The sequence below is a fragment of the Centrocercus urophasianus genome, unplaced genomic scaffold (assembly GCF_019232065.1).
Source record: "Centrocercus urophasianus isolate 14NV4802_14NV808 unplaced genomic scaffold, USGS_Curo_1.0 seq_13, whole genome shotgun sequence".
In the NCBI taxonomy this organism is placed as follows: Eukaryota; Metazoa; Chordata; class Aves; order Galliformes; family Phasianidae; genus Centrocercus; species Centrocercus urophasianus.
Genome location: NW_024884475.1, coordinates 8,874,078 through 8,894,739, shown reverse-complemented (window position 1 = coordinate 8,894,739; position 20,662 = coordinate 8,874,078). Strand labels below are relative to the sequence as shown.

The window sequence follows — 20,662 nt, the reverse complement described above, 5'->3', positions numbered from 1 at the left end:
TCCAGTTATAAGGACTTTCCTTTACTGTTGGGAGGACCATATTTCTTAGTCCTAGACTGACTTGGTATGCAAGGGAGCTCGGGAGGTCTCTAATCCAGCCTTCTTCTCAAAGCAGTGCCAGCTATGAGGCCAAACCAGGTTGCAAAGGTCATTATCCAATCAGGTCTTGGAAACTTCCACAAACAGATACACCACCTTCTCTCTTGGCAACCAAGATGTTTTATTATATGACATAAAAGGGGCAAGTATATTCATTGAATTCATTGAATTGTGCTCAATTAATCACATAATGAAATAGTTAATTTGCATTCAAAATTCCTATTTTTAATGTTTATACCTCATGTTTATTTTTGCATTGCCAAAATAGAAAAGGAACAGTTATTCCTGTAGTCATGTATCTTTTTTGTTTGTTTCTTCTCTAAAAGAAATGGTGGAAAAAAAATTTCTCTCATTAATAATAACAGTTACCACAACAAAAATCCAGTTAACACACACAAAAGTCATGAGAAGTTTTGAAAACATGAGAGCAGCTCCAACCTATGTGACGATCGGTCATCCCAAACTGGAGACAGGAGAATTATGTAAGACTGAGCTGCAGCTGAACTCTGTTTGGGAACAGACTGGTTTATCCTCCTCCCTCATTTACTGCACATGGGCTACTTTTAAAAATTGCTTCTACCTACTTTGCTACTTTAGTACCATACACTGGGGCAGCCTTTCTGCTTAGTTACAAAAAGTCTCCCCTTGAGTTTCACGGAAATTGACTGGTTTTCTGATGGTGGCAAATGCTGCCAGGAATCCCCCTCAGTACAGAATGTTCACCTGCTATTAAAGGTCTCAAAATTTCCTCTTATTGTGATCAATTTACTTGAAAAATACGTACATAATTCCTCAGAAGCTTGAAATATTTGTTCCCGTATGTTGTCCATCCTGCCTAATGTTAAATCTGTGTATGTTATTTCTGTAACAATTTTTTCATTGGGTTTCTGGGAAATTGTTGGCTTTCTGAAGACACATGTTCAATAAATTCAAGAGAGGTGATCTTCAAAGTATAAGAGAAGAATGATATAGTAATCTGTACACTGGGCAGATCTTAAAAGAAATGAGAGATTTGAAAGATCTCTCCATCTACCTCTGATTCTCTGCCTGTTTGCATCTTGACCTGGACATTTGGTTGATTATTTCAGTGCCCAACTTTCCACCATCTGTCACGGAGTTATCTCTAGATCTATATGGGTGAGATTTCTTTTCTTTCAGTAACTTCTGGAAGTACATAAGAATTCCAACCCTTTGCAGTGTAAACTGTAAGTTGGGGTTATGAGGGTACCTGTTGAATGAATAGAAAATATGGGCATCTCAAAATGGAAGTGTTGAATACAACACTTGTGACTAAATAAAATTAAAAAGTCCTTAGAAAACAGTGATGCTGGTGCCTCCACACAAACTAGACAGGCTGTGCTTTGCTTTTTTTCATTTTTTCTTTGTTAATTCTGCAGAAGTGAAATGGAATGGACTGCCCACTAGACAGAAACAAGCTGAAAGAAACAGTTTGTGTATTCCAGTAGGATTCATGTGCAAGGTCTGCAGGCATGTGGCGTTCACAGAGCCAGAAGCAGATCTCTAAAGCACAGGCAGAACTTTGTAAACATTGGAGCTTAGCAGGGTTCTGAGACGAAAGAGTGGATTCACTGGAAGGATCTGCAGAAAGCAGAAGCTTGTTAAGATCTGCCTACCGCAATGCCATTAATCTTTTGATTTCCCATCAGCAAAAAGGGCACGGCAGTCCCTTTGTAATGCATAAAGGCATTGACAGACTAAGCATTATGAAGGTTATGAAGTATTTAAATACAGTGATAATGGAGCTCAGAGCTGAGTGCCCAGCACCCTGGAGTCTGGAAGTCTCGGCTTTCTGGCACCTCACCTAGCAGCTGGCCCAGCCAGACAACCACCAGGCATTCAGACCAGCTGGGGCTGATTAAAGGTCTTCTGACCTTATTTTATATGGAGCAAAACAGATATATTATTTAAGGAAAGATCAGATTTAATCAAACAAGCATTTTTCTGGCAAAAAAAAGCACATGACCAAAACAACAGCACTCAAGAATCCTCAATCAGTTCTATTACTGTGTAGAACAGTGCATCAAGCACCTCTAATACACCACGTGGCAAATCAAAACTAGCAGACTGATGAACTGACTTAAAGTTTCCCTTTAATCAGTTACAGAAATTGCTGATAATGTAAAAAAAAATAAATCAATGTCAACGTTAGTGAATGCACATTTATAGATGCTTTCAAAACCCTGCAAACAATCATTGAACACTGATAAAATTCTCCAAAAGTAATGCAGTATGGGTTGAGTGCGTCAAGGACTTTTAGCATCACTCCTGGCATGCTTGCATTAGATGTACTTACACACAGCGCAGCGCAGTATGGAAGCACCTCACAGACAATGCTCTGGGGAATCCTCCCAGAAGAGCTGGTGGGAGGGCAAGCACTATCATCTTTTTGTAGATCAGATCCAAGACATACAGAGTAAAGGCTCAGCAAGAGTCTGCTGGGTATTGTACTCGGGCTGCAAGCAGGGACAGCTTTCAAGAGCAGAATCGGGGAATAGAAAGACAAAGTGAGAGAGCTCTCCTGCCTTATGTAGAGTGATTCTCTAGGAAACCTTTAGTGGGGGGTTTGGAGTAGATGATCTCCAACAGTCCCTTTCAACCTCTCCGACTATGGAATTCAATAGGCATGTATTTTACTCCTCTAACCTTTGCTGTACCCTTGAGATTGTTCCTCTGTGTGCCTACAAGGGCCCCAGTTGAACAGCTCCACACTGCTCGTATCACAGGTCTCAGGCAGGGCATCCTCAGGACAGACAAAATTAAGCCTTTTGCTTTATTCAGCTGTTCCCAGTATTTGACATATGTTTGCTTTCCAGATAGAGAATGTCCTTGCGAAACAAAAGTGTTAGTCTACTGAGAGACAAAAAGCTAGGTCAAATAAAACATTTATATGCCTAAAGGAAAAGCATTTTAGCTGTATCACCTTTATAAATAGTCTGTTGGCTAAAGCACTCAGTGAGGAAGTGGGAGACCTCAGTATTAATTTCTTACTCCAATGGACTGAGTTGAAAGGGATGCTGTGCTGAAACTGTTACATCATAGAGGAAATCATTTGAAATTTTGGGTGAAAGGCATAGAGAACAAAATCAAGAATAGGGTGTACCTGCATCCTAGGGTTAACCTCTGTAGTGAGTGCCATACAATTCAGAACCTGTGAGGTTCTTATTTCCCTGACTCATGCCACTTGTTAGACATCACAGGAGAAAAACTACTTCTCATGGCCTGACTTTAATTAATTAGAAGGGGTTAACAGAGCTAACAGAGGGAAATACAAATCTTTTTTTTTCCCTGTTGTCAATGGAATTTACAGTTTTCACAGTCAGCAGAGAGCTGCCAGGAAAGAGTATCACAGAAAATGAACGACTGCTGTTCACAAAAATGCTGAAACACTTAAAATTAATTGATTTTGACAAAGCAGGCAGCTACATTTTTGTACTTTACATTCAGGACCTGTAATAAAGCACTTTTTAAAGAGAGCTTCATATAGACAAATTGAATTAAGTGCTGTTTTACTTTTCATTAGATTTTTCAGAAAAGTACAGCGAATTATTTTATAGTAGAATGCCGTTCATTGACAGAAAAGCTTTTTTTCTTTTCTAGTGTAAACAGTTCCATTAGCACAGTCTATTAAAAAATGAACTGCAATTTTACCTGATAGATCTTGTGATAAAATGCTAGGCTGGGACTAGAACAGGTTTCATTTCATAATATTTTCTGTGCCTGTGCTCCTTTCCTTTTTCCTTTTCCTTTTCCTTTCCCTTTCTCTTTTCCTTTAAGATGCCACCAATCTTCCTCACCTTATCAACTGCTGTGCAGTTGAAATACAAAATATGTGGGATGGTGTGGTGAAGTGCATGAGAAAGAAATGAATTAAACTGAATTTCTGTAAATATTTAAGAAACAACCTTCTGGCAGTTTTAAGCCTACCACTTAAAATAAAGCAATGTACCAAATGTAGATATCACCTAAATTCAAACCAAGCATGACAGTCACCATGAGTTCAAGATACCCAAGCCTTTCCTGTTAAAAACAGTAACAGAGTTATCACTGGGCCACTGGTATATTCCCTGAGAGACCTGACTCCTGCTTCCCTGAGAAGCAGTATGTCCACAACTTCCATGTCATGTAGCTCTATTGGCCTTCCCTAGGACTTCAAAGTGATAGGGAAGGCACAGAATTTAAGCCAGCTCAATTATCAGAATATGACCCAGGGAAATTTCACAACACACTCACAACTCTTCAAAATGCTCACTGTCCCTTCCTTCCATGCTTTAAGTGGCCTCAGAGCAGAGATGCGTAGGGTAGATTGTAAAAAACAGTGTTTTCTGTGAAAAGTAAACTGAATTCAGTGTAGAATTATTGATGCTACATGGCCTTAGGAGTCAAAGTGACAAGTTGTATTTTGGTTCAGTTGCAAGGACAAAGGACTAACTTATGCTAGGTGTTGAACACTGATGCGAGCAATTCCCTAACCCTACCTCCTCCCACAGCATCTTCTGTACAATCTGCTTGATCCATAGATCTGGAAGGCAATTTAACATTGGGTAACATGCAAGGAATAAACCTCCAATGTTCTTGTCTAAGGTGCAAAGAGGGTAAATATTAATTCATCTGGTGCTCTGGGTATTCATTTCTTCACACACTGTGTTCCCTCTAAGTCTAGAGTGTTTCATCTGAAGCTTCTGGCTGCCTGCTCCTCACCAACTTCATGAGTGATCATGAAAATAAAGCCACAAATAGCATCTGGCTTTCAGTTTGCACAAATCGTAGCTATTCCTTCCTTCTTGACTGTAGTCATAGGTTAAAGTTAGAGCATTCTCATGAAATGTATGCTATTACTGACGTGTCCTACAAAATTCTTCAGTATCTCAGGTGCTGTTTGAGCCAATATCAACTTCCAGGGAGTGAGGGAGAGACCAACAGTTTTCTTCTCTGAAAAACAGATGCAATGAGACAATATTCTTTATATAACTTATTCTGAAAATACAATAAGCTTTGCTGCCCTGATGTAGTCAAAAATCCCTTGACTAACACCTTCTATGGGTTTGACAAACACCCTGACCCACACTACACATTCTATAGGTTTGAACAAAGTGAAGCCAGGAGGACTGCTTTCAGTTAGCTATGCATTTACAAATGTTTACTTACATTCCATGGGCACATTTACTGAAAAAAGGCAACATCCTTGCCCACACTGAGTAGCTCCCTCATTCTCATGAAAACTCTAATGAAGTTTTCTGGGATTACTCACAAAAGATGATGCAGCTCAGTGCGCACAAAGCTGTTGTGGTACAGTCTTTCACCTGTTTTACTTCCCAGAAATTGTCAGTGCTCTTGGAGCAACAGGATTTCTTTATAAAGTGATCACACAGAACAACAAGGAACTGATTCTTACTTTAGACAATGCTTTAAAGCTGTGATCCTGTCACATCTCCTGTATATAAGATACCCTCCATCTGCCTCAAGTCTTGAAGAGGCTGATCCTGTGGGTCTTACTCATACAAAACTCCCACAGAGGAGCTGAATGATAGCAGCTCTGAGTTCTCATCCTAGCTAAGTTGTATTGTTTGATATTTCAATAACAAACCAATAATGGTACTGTTCAGAAAATTGGTTCTGAAAATGAAGCATTAGCTTCTCACTTCAGACTGACAGAAAATATTCTTCATGGTGAAATACACAAATGAACAGTTAAAGATCAGATGCTTGTTAAAATCAATATGGCTTTATAGTAACAATTTTTTCTTCCACAATAGTAGAGAAAAAGTGTTTCCACCAGCTCATCAGATGTAATCAAAGATACAAATGAATACATTTGAAACATATCTTCTCCCTTTTTCTTATGCAAAAGCTTCATTGGCTGCATTTTTCCTCGGTGTGCCATGAGACAACTTAGAGTGGAAGTACGACAGTGCAAGCTGCAGAGCTGATAAATTGTTATGAAATGTTAACAACACACAACGTTACAAATTCCAGTCTTCAGCTATTACAAGTAATAACAGAACACTAATTAAAAAAATAAATCAGCCCCGTTTTACTTCCTTGAAGCATATTCAGTAGTTACATTAAAAACAATATTTATAGAATCCTCTGTATTCACTAATTTAGAGGGAAATGCACTTAAAAGGGGTGTATACTGCGCATCCTTATTGATGAATATTACTTTTCACCTAGCTGAGGAGAAATAAAATCCTCCAGACATGGAAACAGGTGAGTAACAGAGAAATTAAAACCACAGAGAATGTCCTGGTTTTAATATACTGCTATACATAGATGTTCAGTATCTGCATCAATCCCTTTTTAGGCATTTTGAAATGCAAAACAAAAACAGAAGCATTATACGACGATAACAGAATAATTTGATAGCAAAGAAATTACTTTTAAGGCACATCAGCCATTCCATACATATTTCACCTCCTCTTTAAACTTGTCAGTTAAATTTCATTTGACTCCATGAATTTTATGAAAACAAAGGGGAAAGACTGCACTTATAGACAACAAATCTGACTTAAAAAACAGTGCAACAGTGAAACTGCTGTGTTTCTGCAGACTGGGAATCCAATCAAAATGAATGTTAGGTGACAATACCAGACCCTTATCTCGGTAGGAATGGGTATCTCTAATGAAACTATCCAGTAGCTCAGAGGTAGTAGCTATATACCATATGTTGCTTTGGTTGCTCTGGCAATTATATAGTTTATTCGTAAAAAACAAACCTGAACTTTTTAGCTATATGATTACCTAGAAACTATCTGATCTTGCTCAGCTCTTGTCGATGTCATTTTAAAAAGAATTCCCCATTTTACACAAAAGAAAATGGCTTGTAGTTTCCTCCTCTCGGTCTGTTGCTATTTTTCCTTCTATTTGTCTGTTTCAAGTACACGCTTGTACCAAAACAGTTGTAATTTACATAGGGATGCTCCTGAAAATGTCTGAACAAGCCTTTTTTAAATGCAAATGTTTAAACAAAGTTCAAATCTTTTTACAACTCCAAGCCTTATTTCAAGAAAGGACCCACTAAGTTATGGATTTAAGACATTGAAAATGTCTCAGTTGCTTCTTTAATGAAATTAAGCAAACTTTAAACGCGTTTGGTGCAATCCTCCAATCCTCACTTAGGCAGAACTCCCTCCCACTTTAGTTGGCCCTCAAGTTGAATTGTTTTTTGAATTAACACCAGAATAGTAACCACCGCCAGCTTGCCTTTCCAGGGTTAAGTGAACTGAATGAAAAACTGATGAAACAAACCGACTGCTCTATCATTTCTTCTTCTGATGTAGAGATTTCAAAAGAAGAGAGGGCAAAAACACTTTCACACAGAAGAGAGAGAGTAAAGAAGGGCATATCTACTGATTTCCAGGTATAGATTTAATGTAGCTGTTTCAAGAAGCCTGCTGTATATTTCATTCTATTTTTTCAAAGAGCTGTTTATTATGGAAAGGTTCATTTGAGGCAGATGCCAAATCCTACTACCTATGGAAGGAGTGATACACATAACAAAATGGAGCAGTATTTACCCCTGCAAACAGAATAACATCTTGCAGCAGCACAGCTGGAAAAAGGATGTAAATGTTCAGCTGAGTCTTACACTCAGTACACACTCAGTGAGGAATACACAGATACCAGCCCCTGCTTCTAACTCTCTTCATTACAGTTTATGACATTTTGTATGTCATAAATCCATGGGAAACACAGCTTACTTTAATAACTATCCAAACACTCCTTCTCCCCCCTGGTCCCCAGCAAAATATTCTGAAATCATGAACTAGAAATGCAAACAGGAAAAGGGAAAGAAGGCAGCATTAATATTAAAGGTCTGGAACAGCTGCACCTTCATTTGAGATTTGTTCACACAAACCACTGACAACCTGCAATGTATGCTTCTCATTAAAGAAAATAAATAGAAAGGATTTACTTGCTCTAAATCTGTAAATACGAAGGATTTAAAGACCTCAGTGGTGTGGTGATTGCTCTTTCTTTGAAAATCTGCATAGCAGAGAGCCTCTGACTGCCTGTCTGAGGATAAGAGCAGCATCCATCCAGCCCTGAGATAAGCTTTTTGAGGGGGAACCTACAATAATGGGGAGAAAGTTCCCCACACAGTACATTTAAGTTGAGCTAGTTAGAAATTTGACTTCAGAAAAATTTTAGTTTGATTCAGCAAAATGATTTTGTTTTAATGGAAATTGATTTAAGACAGAATATTTGTCTTAAACAAGCCACCTGCTCCAGGATGGCAAGATTTTTAGGCCACTGATCTGAGAGCGATGGAGTAGGAATTTACTGCCTGGATCTCCAACGGGGGAAATAAGGTCATTGTGTGTATGTGCTCTTTATCATATTTCATGAAAACATGCAAAACTCCCAGATTTGTCCCACTGACAAATTTTACAGGAAGATAGGAAAAACACTTCCCAACCAGCTCTATGTGCGAAAAATCCCTCTAAAGAAAAAGAATACCCCATGCTTGACTTAAGCCCTGTGTAAAATCATCATTCAGAAGGTTTTAACAGTACAAAGGTTTATTTAGAAAAGAGTTTGGATTGTTCTCTAGGGTGGTTTTTTTTGTTTGTTTTTGGTTTGTTTTTTTTTTTTGGCAAACATTTAAATCCTTTCATAATCTAGAAGACTGCCAGTGCCTGGTGCCTAGCACTTTTCCCCAAATAAGCAGTAATAGCCACTTTCTTACTGGGACAAGCCCATCCATGGCCATAGCTGCCCTGTTAATACTCAGATCCATTATTCCACCACAACTGCCACTTAATCTTTTCTTCTTGCTGTCTCTGTTTGTTTTCCCACAAAATGCAGAGCCTCTATAAGCTCTGGGCCTCTCCATTTCAGTGTCTTACCCAATTTCCTCTGTGGACTCCCTGTGTCCTCCATCAGGGTTCAAAGACAATTCCTCCCTTTCCTGTTTACTCATCCATACCCCAAAACAGCTCCTTCAGCACCATGTTGCCATTCTGCACCGCAGTGAACATGCTCAGCCTCCCTGATACCATCCCCACATCCCACCACACTCTGCATGACCAAGGGGGGCGAGCCCTCTTTCCTCTCTCTATGCCCCAACCCCCATGTTCTCTTCCCTCCCTTCTTTTTCAGCACAGAGCCTTTTCCTTCCCTTTTAACTCCACTTCTGCTCAAGGCAAATTCACCCCTCTTATCCCTCCAGCTCAATGCCTAAAGTTCTTCTTCTTCTTCTTAAACAGAATGTGTTTAAAGGACCTGCGAAAGTCCTGGTTGAAGATGGTGTAGATGACTGGGTTGAGGGAGCTATTGCAATACCCAATCCAGAAGAAGAACTTGAAGAGAGTCTCAGGGACCTCACATGCCTCCCGGCAAATGCCATAGAGGCTGTAGCTGAAGAAAAAAGGAAACCAGCAAACTACAAAGACCCCCATGACCACGGCCAGCACAAAGGTAAAGCGTTTCTCCCGGGCCTGGGTGACCTTCTTACGGCAGATACTGCTACGCTTCCGACGACGGCGATATGAGAAGAATTCCACGGAGCGATTGCTGGAGCGGGAAAGACGGCTACTGGAGTGCTTGGAGGAATATGAGTAGGAGAAGGACTGGCTCTTGCTGCTTTTGCGAGGATGCTCCTCCCGGCTCCGCCTCCGTCTGCTTTCTGAGGTGCTGCTCTCCTCCAGCTCAATGTCCTCCAGCTCAGAGGCTTTGCGCCAGTGGTGCACTGAATAATGTCCGTTCTCTCCCAACTGCATCCTCAGGGACGTGCAGCCCCCAGCAGCGCGGCTTAAGCCATTCTCAGTCTGGGAGGACCCCTCTGGCATCGTACGCTTCTCAGAGAGGGTCCTGGTCCTTAGCTTGGCCACACGGTAGATACGGATATAGACCAACACCATGATGAGGCAGGGTGCAAAGAAAGAGACAATGCAAGAAGAAAGAATGTACCATGTCTCATCATTGAGCTTGCACTGGGGAAAGACATCTCCTTCAGGGTCCCGGTACATGGAAATCAACGGCGGAAAGGAGATGACAGCAGAAATGAGCCAGACGGTGACAATGGTGGCCTTGATCCGCCGAGGTGTCCGCTTGAGGTTATACTCCACCGCCTGCGTGACCGACCAATACCTGTCAAGGCTGATGGCGCACAGGTGGACAATGGAGGAGGTGCAGAAGAGCACATCTAGTGCCAGGTAGATGTTGCACCACACTTTGCCAAAGTACCAGTAGTTCATCAGCTCGTTGGCCAAGGAGAAAGGCATGACCAGAGTAGCCACCAGGATGTCTGCGCTGGCCAACGACACCAGGAAGAGGTTCTGGGGGGCTCTCAGCGCCCGGCTGGTGAGCACAGCGATCACCACCAGCACGTTGCCCACGATAGTGAAGACGATGATGAAACCCACCAGGGCCGCCAGGCTGGCCACGGCAGCAGGCGAGTAGGGGGAAGGAGGCTGCAGGAGGGCGGCGGAGGACGGCGACGAGGGGGGCAGCAGCGCCAGGGACCCGTTGGGGGAGCCCAGGCTGGTGTTCCCCAGCAGCAGCAGCAGATCCATGGCGGGTGTGCGGGCCGCCGCCGTCCTACAGAGCCCCGCGGAGCCCCCGCCCCGCCCCACCGCCCCGATGCCGCCCGGCCGCCCCCCTCATCGCCCCCAGCCGACGGCTCCGAAGGCTGCGCCGTGCGCCTCCCCCCGACCCTCAGAGCACCGCCGCGCTGCCTCCGCCCGGTCCCCGGCGAGGGGACAGCGGGGCACGGCTCTCTCCCGCCGCCCGCCCGGTCATGCCCGGCAGCTCCGCGCAGCCGCTCAGCCGAGGGGAATCGCCGGCTGGTGCTGGATCCTCGCGGGAAGCGGCGTCCAAAGCGGCAGCATCAAATCCCACGGGGAGCGGCGGCGCCCAGCGGCCCCGCTCCAGCGGCGCGGCAGCGCGAAGTCGCGGCTGCCCGCCGGCTCCGTCCTACTCTTGCATCGCGCTCCCAATCGGTGGCGTGCCCCGCCGCCGCGCGCATGCTCAGTGCCGCCAGGTGAAGCCGCCGCGCCCGTCTCGGCGGAACACCCTAACGGGGGGGAAGCAGCACGGAGAGCCCCGTTGCGTTGCCCCGCGCTGAGCGGCCGCGGCTGCAGAGCGATTCCTCGCCTCTCCCCGCCGCCCTGACCCCGTCGGGGGTTTCTTCTTTTCGCGGAGGCGGCCGCGGCGCAGGGACAAAAGTTGGCGGTACCACGAAGAGCTCCGGTCCGGCTCCCGGCGGCGCCGCGGCTGCTGCCTGCGGCGAGCCCTGCGCCCGCAAGGGGGCGACGTTGTCCGGCGGCGCCGCGCTGAAGGGAGCGCCGAAGGCGGTGGCCGTACGACGTATTTGAGGGAGCGCGGCGTTAGGCAGAAACTTAACATCTGTGTGAAATGTGAGCGGGTGGCTCGGGATGGGCCGCGATCCACGAGGAGCCCGTGGGTAACGCCGGGCTTCACAGAGTGCGGGCGTGGGAGGGTGGTGGCAGGAAGGTGTTACAACTTGGTTGTGAAAGCAGAGAGATCTAGACAGCATGGGAAAGAAAGCACCGAGGAAATTTTCCAGTGGTATTCCCATAGTTTGGACTTTCAGGCGCAGAGTTTTCTCTGCCTTCATTAGGCTCCATCTGGCCTGCTGCATCCAGGACCCCCGGCACAAGGAGGATGCAGAGCTGTTGGAACAGGTCCAGAGGAGGCAGTGAAGATGCTCGAGGGGATGGAGCACCTCTGCTATGAAGAATGGTTGAGGGAGTTGGGCTTGTTCAGCTTGGAGAAGAGAAGGTTTCAGGGAAACCTTATTGGGAACAGATTTAAGCTAAAAATGGGGAGATTGAGATTGGATGTCAGGGGGAAGTTTTTCACAGAAAGGATGGTGAGGCACCAGCACAGGCTGCCAGAGAAGTTGTGGGTACCTCATCCCTGAGGTGTTCAAGGCCAGGTTGGATGGGGCCCCTGTGCAGCCTGAGCTGCTGTGTGATGTTGCAGTTGGCAACCTGACCCATGGCAAGGTGCAGTGGAAATGCTGTCACAGCTTGAATCAGTGATTGAGCACCTGGTGGGAAGGCAGGACCAACCCTGGGGAGCTCAGCTGCATGCAGTGCACCTGAGTGACTGGAAGGGGTAGAGCCAGGATCCAGTCCTTCCCAGACTTCACTTAAGGCTTGGCAGTGGAGGGAAAGGTATCTCACTGGAGATCCATGCCTACTGGAGGCCTTCCAAAGGTAAGCAGCTTCTTTCCCTTATTTTTGTACCCACATCTGTTGCGTTTGAGCGAATCCTCACTTGCTGTGGCCTGGGATCTTGCTGGTCTGCTGTCGTTGTGCTTTCCACCCCTTTATGTAGGGGGTTGGAGTTAGATGATCTTTGAGATCCCTTCTGAGCTGTTTGTTCCATCAGTCTATGAAATGACAATAAAACTAAAGTTAGGGCTGCTGTAATACCTTTTTCTTTAGCTCAACCTACCTAACAGAGGGTAGGAGTAGGTAGTTCAGTATAGCTCTAGTCTGATATGCTCTACATGATCCTGAGAAAAGTCTCTGATGTGTTTTGGAGAATATGTTTTCCCAACCTCATTCCTGCCCACGATAGTCTCCTTATATTTCATACCGGTCTCCTTATATTTCATACTTATCAAATCATCTTTCTGAGTGTGGTCCTGAGCACTGTCCTCCAGGTGGCCCTGCTTAAGCAGGACTGGACCAGATGGCCTCCAGGGGTCTCTTCCAGCCTTCTGATTTTCTGCAACACTCAGGTTAAGGTAACAGGAATGTAAAGATAATAGCTATATAAACAGTAGCTCTCTTCTGTGAGCCTAGCCTGGTGCCTAGATTTTGGATCACATGTTCTTCAAAGCAAGGGCTGTTGCTCTGGTCTCTTAGCTGTTCTTTATTATTTTTATAATTACTATTATTTTGTGTTGTGCTAAGTGCCTGTGCTTATATAAAACAAACAACAGTGGCATAACCTTACCCACAGAATTAGCTGTTCTCATTTAAGGTGAAACAGAATGCAAATGCGCTCATAGCCAGTTACTTCAGTAGTTGCTTTCAGTCCAAAATAATATATTCCTTTTATGCTGTGTGGCAACATTACCAGCTTGCATGAGATAGCCATGTTTTCCCGTTGTAATGCCATAAAAGATCTGGTAGAAGAGGTGAATAAATGACAGGTCTTGAAGGGTGCTGTGGTACTGAGAAACACAGCCTGATTCCATGGCTAGTACCAAATTTTGGAGTTGCCTGAACTTCTTCATCATTACACTTCTGATTTCTAAGGGGAGGGGTCTGATGTTGTCCCTGTGAACATCACTTGTCTGAGCAGCTGTCTTATGTCACCCTTCTGTGCCCCATCTGGATCCAGAAATGCAATGTCCCTAGGACTTGGGAAGGTCACAGTCTGACTGACATGTTCTGGTTATTACTGCCATGATCATATTATTATAATGACAAAGCTAGACTGTGAAGGAACATGTACCAAAAATAACTTTCACTGCATAACTTGGTATTATAATGGTCCACTCATTGAAATAGAACAGCCTTTGCCTTTGGGAAGTGATAAGGAATATTCTGATTCCAGTTACTTTTTCAGTACAGCCAGAGTTGCTCCTCTTTTCTATCTGTTGGGTATTTTAGGGACATGGGCCAGATTATGAAGGATTCTAAGTGAATATGTTTGGCTCAGATAGGAAAGAAAAACCCTCTGGAGATTATGATCTAATTTAATCTATTTTGTAAGCAATTTTCTCTGAAGTTTTTGTTTGTTTAATTAACGAATACCTTGGTGTGAGTGTGTCTAATTGAGAAAAGATGTAATGTTGAAACTGAAATGTGCTAGTTAATGGACTCTAATACAACTGAAACGTAGAAGCTGGAATCACCTGAACAATTACAGCGTAACATATAGAACAAAATGATGTAGGCATCTGATGCCCTGTAAGTTCTCCTAAGTAGACAACTAATCTGATAAGGAGAGCTCTTTAAAAAAAGTTTGCAAAGCCTCAGGAAGATTAAATGAAGGGAATTTGGAGCTAGTAAAGTTCAAACAGGAAGCAAAATGCACATTAGAAACATGACAGCTGGCAAACTACTGAAGCAAATTCCTAGTATTTGTGGTTGGCTCTTCATATTTGAAAGTTTCATAACACTGTTTAAGAACTTAGAGGAAGAGGTTCAGGAATTTAAAGTCTAACCTTTAATGTGACAGACATTAGGCTGGAAGCTGGGAAGTTTGATCACACTGTTCAGAATGTAGTAAATAGAAAATGCAAAACCACATGAATTTTGGGGATTCAAGAGCTAACTGTCAGAAAAAGGAGATGTAAAACCCATGATATTCAATTCCCTTATTGGGGTGGTTAGGAAGGCAGACTGAGCTATCTGTCCTACTGAGTTTTACAAGCAAATATGTCTTAAATTTGTATGAGCTGCAACTTGAAATAAACTTTCAGCTAATAATTTGAGCTTCAGTTTAAAAGCTTTTTCAACAGAGATAAAACTTCGCTCAAAGTAATACAAAAGTTTCATAAAGTAAGGAATTAGATAAGTGGATGTCTGAGCAATTATTTGGCAGTTCTAATGAGGAAGTGGCACTTGTAAAAGATATGGGAAAATTAAAAATAAATGGGCAGCAAAAATGTCTTTGAATTGTGATTTCTTTCGCACTGTATTTGTACTGTAGTACTGAAATGACTCAGTCACTAGTGCATGTCGACAGAGTGAGCCCTAGATGCGCATGTATCATTTCAGCTTTTATGCTACTGAAGCCAATGAAGACAATGTTTGGATTTTCATATATGTAAGTGAGACCCGGTTGGATCTTGTGTGCCTAAATGGCAGCCTATGACCACACAGAGATGAATAAAGATAGATGTGAGAAACCTGCCCTCGTGAAAGTCTGCTTGTTCTACTGAGAGACAAAAGTAAGAGCAGGATGAACTATGGAGGGTTAATCAAATATAGTTGTGCTTTTGGAAATCAGTGATTTGTGATAAAGCAAAGAATAAGGCTATAAGACTTACAGAAACCTGGTAAGGTAGGTGGTCACCTTGCTACTCATCGTCATTTCAAAAACCTGCTCTTAGACTGATTCAAATTCCTCTCACTGTATTTTGTTCGTTCTCAGCGGTGGCTTTCTGACACTCACTAACTCCTAACTATTGGCCTGCGTTGGAACTCATGCTTGGTAGGTGTTAATAGGCTCCCAGGAAATAAAGACTGTTTAGAGGCTGGATGAGGTTTCTCTAGGCAGTGGATTGGACATAGCCCTGTCTTCCTGAACTAATCTAGTACATACTGTGCTGTACACATCCATCTACTGTTCAGCATGCTCCTTTGGTTTCCTCATCCAGAATTAACTTTGATTAGTCTGTTTGAAATCTATTCTTCTGGGGATTGAGACCACATAAAAAACCAATTGATTTGGTTTTTTTGTTTTGGTTTGGTTTGTTTTTTTTTTTTTTCCCCCTCAATGAGGAACTAAGTCAACATGCTGAAGTCAGTATTATATTTGAACTAAAAGTAATGGAGAAATAGAGTGGCATTAATTCAGTCCTTTGGGACCAAAGCTGGGATAACTGCAGAAATAAGTTAGATTCTCCCTGTTACTGCAAAATAATGGAAAAAATAGATCTAAATCCACTATTATTTTCTATTTGTACTGTTTCTGTTATGTGATCTCATTTTTAGGCTTCATTCCTTATTTTTTTAAGTCACTTCTTTAAATAGCCATCTTAGACACCTGTGCTGAAAGCTGTGCTGTTCGCTCAGGATAAGTGTATTGTTTTTCTAGGACTCTGCATTGTGTTTGAGAACTCTTCTACTTGATCTCAGTGTTACATGCAAGGCAGTAATATATATGGGAAGGAGTTGATTGTTCTGAACTTATTCAAAATGCAAATTATTTTTTTAATATAAGGTTGTGCAAGTTTGTAAAAGCTTTAGCTTCTCAATAGAGAAAATTAAGTGTAGATATTTTCAGTATTGTTTATTTCTATTAATTATACATCCTGTTTGTTTGGCACTGGGGCAAGACAGCCATTTTCATTTCATATTTTTAACTTTAGTTATGAGACAGATTTTTGGCTGCAAATGCTTATGTCTTCCCTCAAATCATTTATATAGAAAGACCTATTTCAACAATAATGATCACATAGCAGAATTCATTCCACTAGATTTTAGTGAAGGTAAGGGAGGAGATGACATAGAATCTTAGAATTGCTCAGGTTGGAAGAGACCTACAAGTTCATCAAGTCCAAACATAGCCTAACCATCCTACCCTAACAACCCTCTGCTAAATCATGCCCCTGAGCACCACATCCAAACAGTTTTTAAACACATCCAGGGATGGTGACTCAACCACCTCCCTGGGGAGCCGATTCCAGTGCTTAACAGCCCTTTCTATAAAGAAATTTTCCTGACATCCAACCTAAACTTACCCTGGCAACTTGAGGCCATTTCCCCAGAACTGCCATGTAAGAGGTTTCCAGTGTTGGTACCCTGTGCCCTGACGATCCGTTCTCAGATCAAACCCCGTGCAGTTCAGTACAATAGGCATTTGCCATCTTGTATGCTGTTCTGTCATACTATTCAAGAGAACGCTCTTGTGTGTGTAAGATCAATTAAAGCAATTATACTATGTTTCCTGAACCTGTAATGAATGGTAACTCTAAAACTACTGCTTTGAATTAGTGCAGTTGAATTACCTCGTTGTAGTTGGCTACACTGAAGACTTTCTACAAGAACAACAGCAGATTCTAGATTCCTACTTTCCCATCAAACTAGAGGGATATACACAAATATGACGTTGTCCCTTTCATTTCCTTAAATGTATGCTATAATAATTTGAATTGTATTTGATAACTTATGATTCTTCTATCTTTCAGAAGCTATTTTAAGCATATGCACTTTTGACTTCTTCAGGATGGGCATCAAGGTCTGCCATCTCTCACTAGCAAAATAAGACATTTTCTTGCAATATTTTGGAGATCTTTGGCCTTCTTGTTCTGTTCCTCTAAAATAAGTTGAACTGGGTTACCACCCTCTTCCCCTTAGTCATTAGTCCTTTTTGGAATTTCCTTGTCGTGGCTTAAAATATCCAGTAAGTCTTCAAACATTTGGATAAATGTTCTCATGTCTTCCTTCAGTGCTGCCATTTCTGCTTTCAGTGCCTATGAACACAGCCTCTTTTATTCATCTGATCTTTATATTAGTTATCACTATATTGCTTTTGTCTTTGTTTATTTTTCTGGCTGTAATTTATTGAGTAGATTTAACCAGTATTGCCATTTTTCTGTAGTAGCATCCCATGTGGTATCGCTAATCCGCTTTCCTTTCCTAGTTTTAATAAAGAACGATCTGCTGAATTAATATAAAATTTTTGAATGACTTTTTGTATAATGTCAAATGCCCTTTCTGCCATATCTGAAAGCTTGTTTGAACGTGATAGTTAAAAAATCATTCGTTAGGTATGCGTTCTTCATTTTAGATCATCTTTAGATTTAGACTATCTTTCTTGCTATACTCTTTTTTTCCTTTTTTTTCTTCCATTTTCATGTTGATTGTGTATAATTGATGTTCACGCATCTCTCATCATACACAGAAGAAAGCTATCTTGCTAGTATTGCTGAGTAATCTCAGGTGAGATTCAGCATTTCTTCATGTGCTTCACAATGGAGGAGTAACATCTCTCTGCCAAAAAGGACAATTCACTTCTTGGTATTGTCAAGCAAGCCTTGACTGTGTGTACACTGTATTTATCAAGTCAACACATTCTTGATGTCACTGAACTTTGCAAGCAAGGAGCAGTAAAAGCCCTACAAAGAATATTATTCTTTTCCTTGACACTAAGTTGTTCCAGCTTGGTTTTAGATAGTAGTCGCTTTCCTCACTTGCACTTAATATTCGAATTTTTTTCAATACTTTTACTTTGTGTTACAATATTTAACATCTTTGAGGACTTGAGACTATTTCAAGCCAGTATTACAAGCTGTATACTGCAGGAAGGCGCCCAAAACTGGGAACAATTTTGGAGTATTGAACTGTAGCAGGTCGTACCTCCCTGCTACAGTGTTATCTCTTGGTATACAGGCCTCAGGAGAATCACTCACAGGTCAAAGATGTGTGTTTGACATTTTACAGTCTATTTTGGATTTGGTCTCAGGCGTGTAATTCAAATAATGCACTTCCTTCTGTGTTTTGATGAATGAGGCCTTATATTTAGAAATAGCAAATCAGTAAAATAACTGAGTGTCAGCAACGTTTACAAAGCAGAAAAAAGGTCTTAAAATTAATTCTAAGTTCTTGTTACTCATTCTAAGTCATGTTTGCCAGGAAGAAAGGTGAAATAAAGAAAAGGAGTGAGAGAAAAAGTAAGGGGGAAAGGAAATGAGAAGGAAGCACCCACAAGTTTGGTCCTCTCTTCATTCCACAAAGTATCTGAAAAGTTTGGAATCAAACTTTTTTTTAAATCTTACCCGTCTTTTTTGAACTTCTGCAGTATGCTGTAAATTGTGTTCTATATTTGTTGGTAGACTAAGGGCAATCATCAAAAATACTAGGTAAAATATGTTACAAATTGCACTGTACATCTAGGAACAAACTGTCTATTAATGTGGTGAAAGCGGGGTTTTCTAAATAAGAATACTTTAACTCACAAGAAGCACACAGCAGGAGTAGCGGGAAGTATTGTAGCCTGCTATTATCTGTCATGCAAAGGAATTGAACTTCAAGTTCACAGAAAATTCAGGAGATAAGAAAATATGTAATTCAGTGGAATTATTGATTAGGAATAGAAAGATCACAATGAGTCAAAAACCATTATTTTCAGTCCTTGATTACTTAAGTTATTGCAGCTATTGGAAATGAGATCCACTTTGGAATGATATTTAACATTCTCTTATTTGTATTCTGCTTGCTTGTCATAGCTGTGTAAAATCCAGCTAAATCTAGCAGTCTTTTAGTTTTAAAAACGAAAACAGAGAAGCCATACAAATTATCTGTAGGACATATTTAAAAAAAAAAAAAAAATCACAGAATACTCCTTGTTGGAATGGACCAAAAGGATCATTGAGTCCAACTCCTGGCTCCATACAGGATCACTCTAAATACAAACCCTGTCTGAGAGCATTGTCCAAACATTCCTTGAACTCCAGCAGCCTAGGGCTGTGCTTACTGCCCTGGGGAGTCAATTCCAGTGCCCAGCCACCTTCTCACTGAGGAATCTTTTCCTAAAATAGTGAAGAAATTTTTGATTCTAAATAATATTAATGAAATTTAAACTAAACTCTTGTGTTGATATCAGCATTAAGAACTGTGAATATCTAATTCATACCTCAGTGCAGAAAAGGACCCTGCCCAGATGTGAATGTTTGTGTAAACACAATGCACCACCTTAGATACCAATGCACAAATGCTATACGTTTTGGTGTCTTTTGCAGATAGATGTGAGACATATCTGCCTCTTAATGTTGCCATTCTCAACATAGGCTTCCTTAATGAGCATTCATAAGATCTAAGGGAAATACACAGCTGCAAATAATGATGCAGCACACCAGGGTCAAAGATAAGGATTCAGAATGTTGGTGTAGATTAGAAAGATGTGTGTTCTTATCTTGCCTACTTAATAATTATTCACAATTGAAACATAATTGATCTTAAAGTAAATACTTTGCATAGTAAAGTAGGCAAGCTATGAGCTTCTTTGTATCCTGCAAGGAAATACTAGTACATCATAGATTTTTATTTCTTTTTTTTCTCTCTTGATCTTTAAACATGAGCAACTTAATCACATGTTCTGGTTCATACTACTTACACTCGAGCAATTCCAGCAGGTGCAAATCTTGGCTCATTCACCTCAATTAGAATTAGGTTACAAGGAAAGAGTTTATAAGTAAGGCCTTTCGGAAACACCTGCTAAAATGCCATTAATCTTTTACAAACATTTATTGCTTATCATAATGAGTTTACCTGTTTGCCTGTATTATTTTCTACAAATAAAGTCACTGACAAGTTAGTAATTTTTGTTCCTTCTGGTTCTTTGATTACTTTGCATTAAGGCTTTTGGACAGAGGCACTGGCTCTGAAAAATGGAGTGAGACACATAACAGCTATTTTGTTGGTACTAGTTTTCAGTATTTCTTTGTTCTAATGGAGTTTTTTAATTGGATGGATAATTCAGAATCAGAGCTTTTCCTACCAGTGAAGGTCTGCTAATGTGTCATCAAAGAAACATGTAGTGAATGACAGGGTGGGAGGGACAGCGTTCCCTCCTTATCTGTAACAGTAACTTATCCTTAAAAGTGGTCTTGGCGTTAGCCAATCTAGATTAATGATTAAAAATACAAAGAAATAAGAACATAGATTCATAAGCAATTTCTGTTGGAAGAAACCTTAAAGACCATCTAGTTCTGACTTCCTGCCATAGCCAGGGGCACCTTCCAGTAGATCAGGGTGCCCAAAGCCCTGTCCAACATGGTTTAATGAAGATCTGAGTCTCTAAAAGTGTAATGGGGTTATTTCTCATGCATGGGAGTCCTACTGAACTACTTCATGGATCTGTAACAAGGAGAGCTCCTTCTTTGGTAGAC

At 41.5% G+C, this 20,662-nt stretch overlaps 1 protein-coding gene across 1 annotated transcript; it reads right to left on the bottom strand.

Annotated features, from left to right (window-relative positions):
• Positions 1–9,290: 9,290 nt before the first annotated feature.
• On the bottom strand, positions 9,291–10,634 carry ADRA2C (adrenoceptor alpha 2C). The gene has a single exon (XM_042812500.1). The coding sequence runs from the start codon at positions 10,632–10,634 to the stop codon at positions 9,291–9,293; it is 1,344 nt and encodes a 447-aa protein (XP_042668434.1).
• Positions 10,635–20,662: the final 10,028 nt, after the last annotated feature.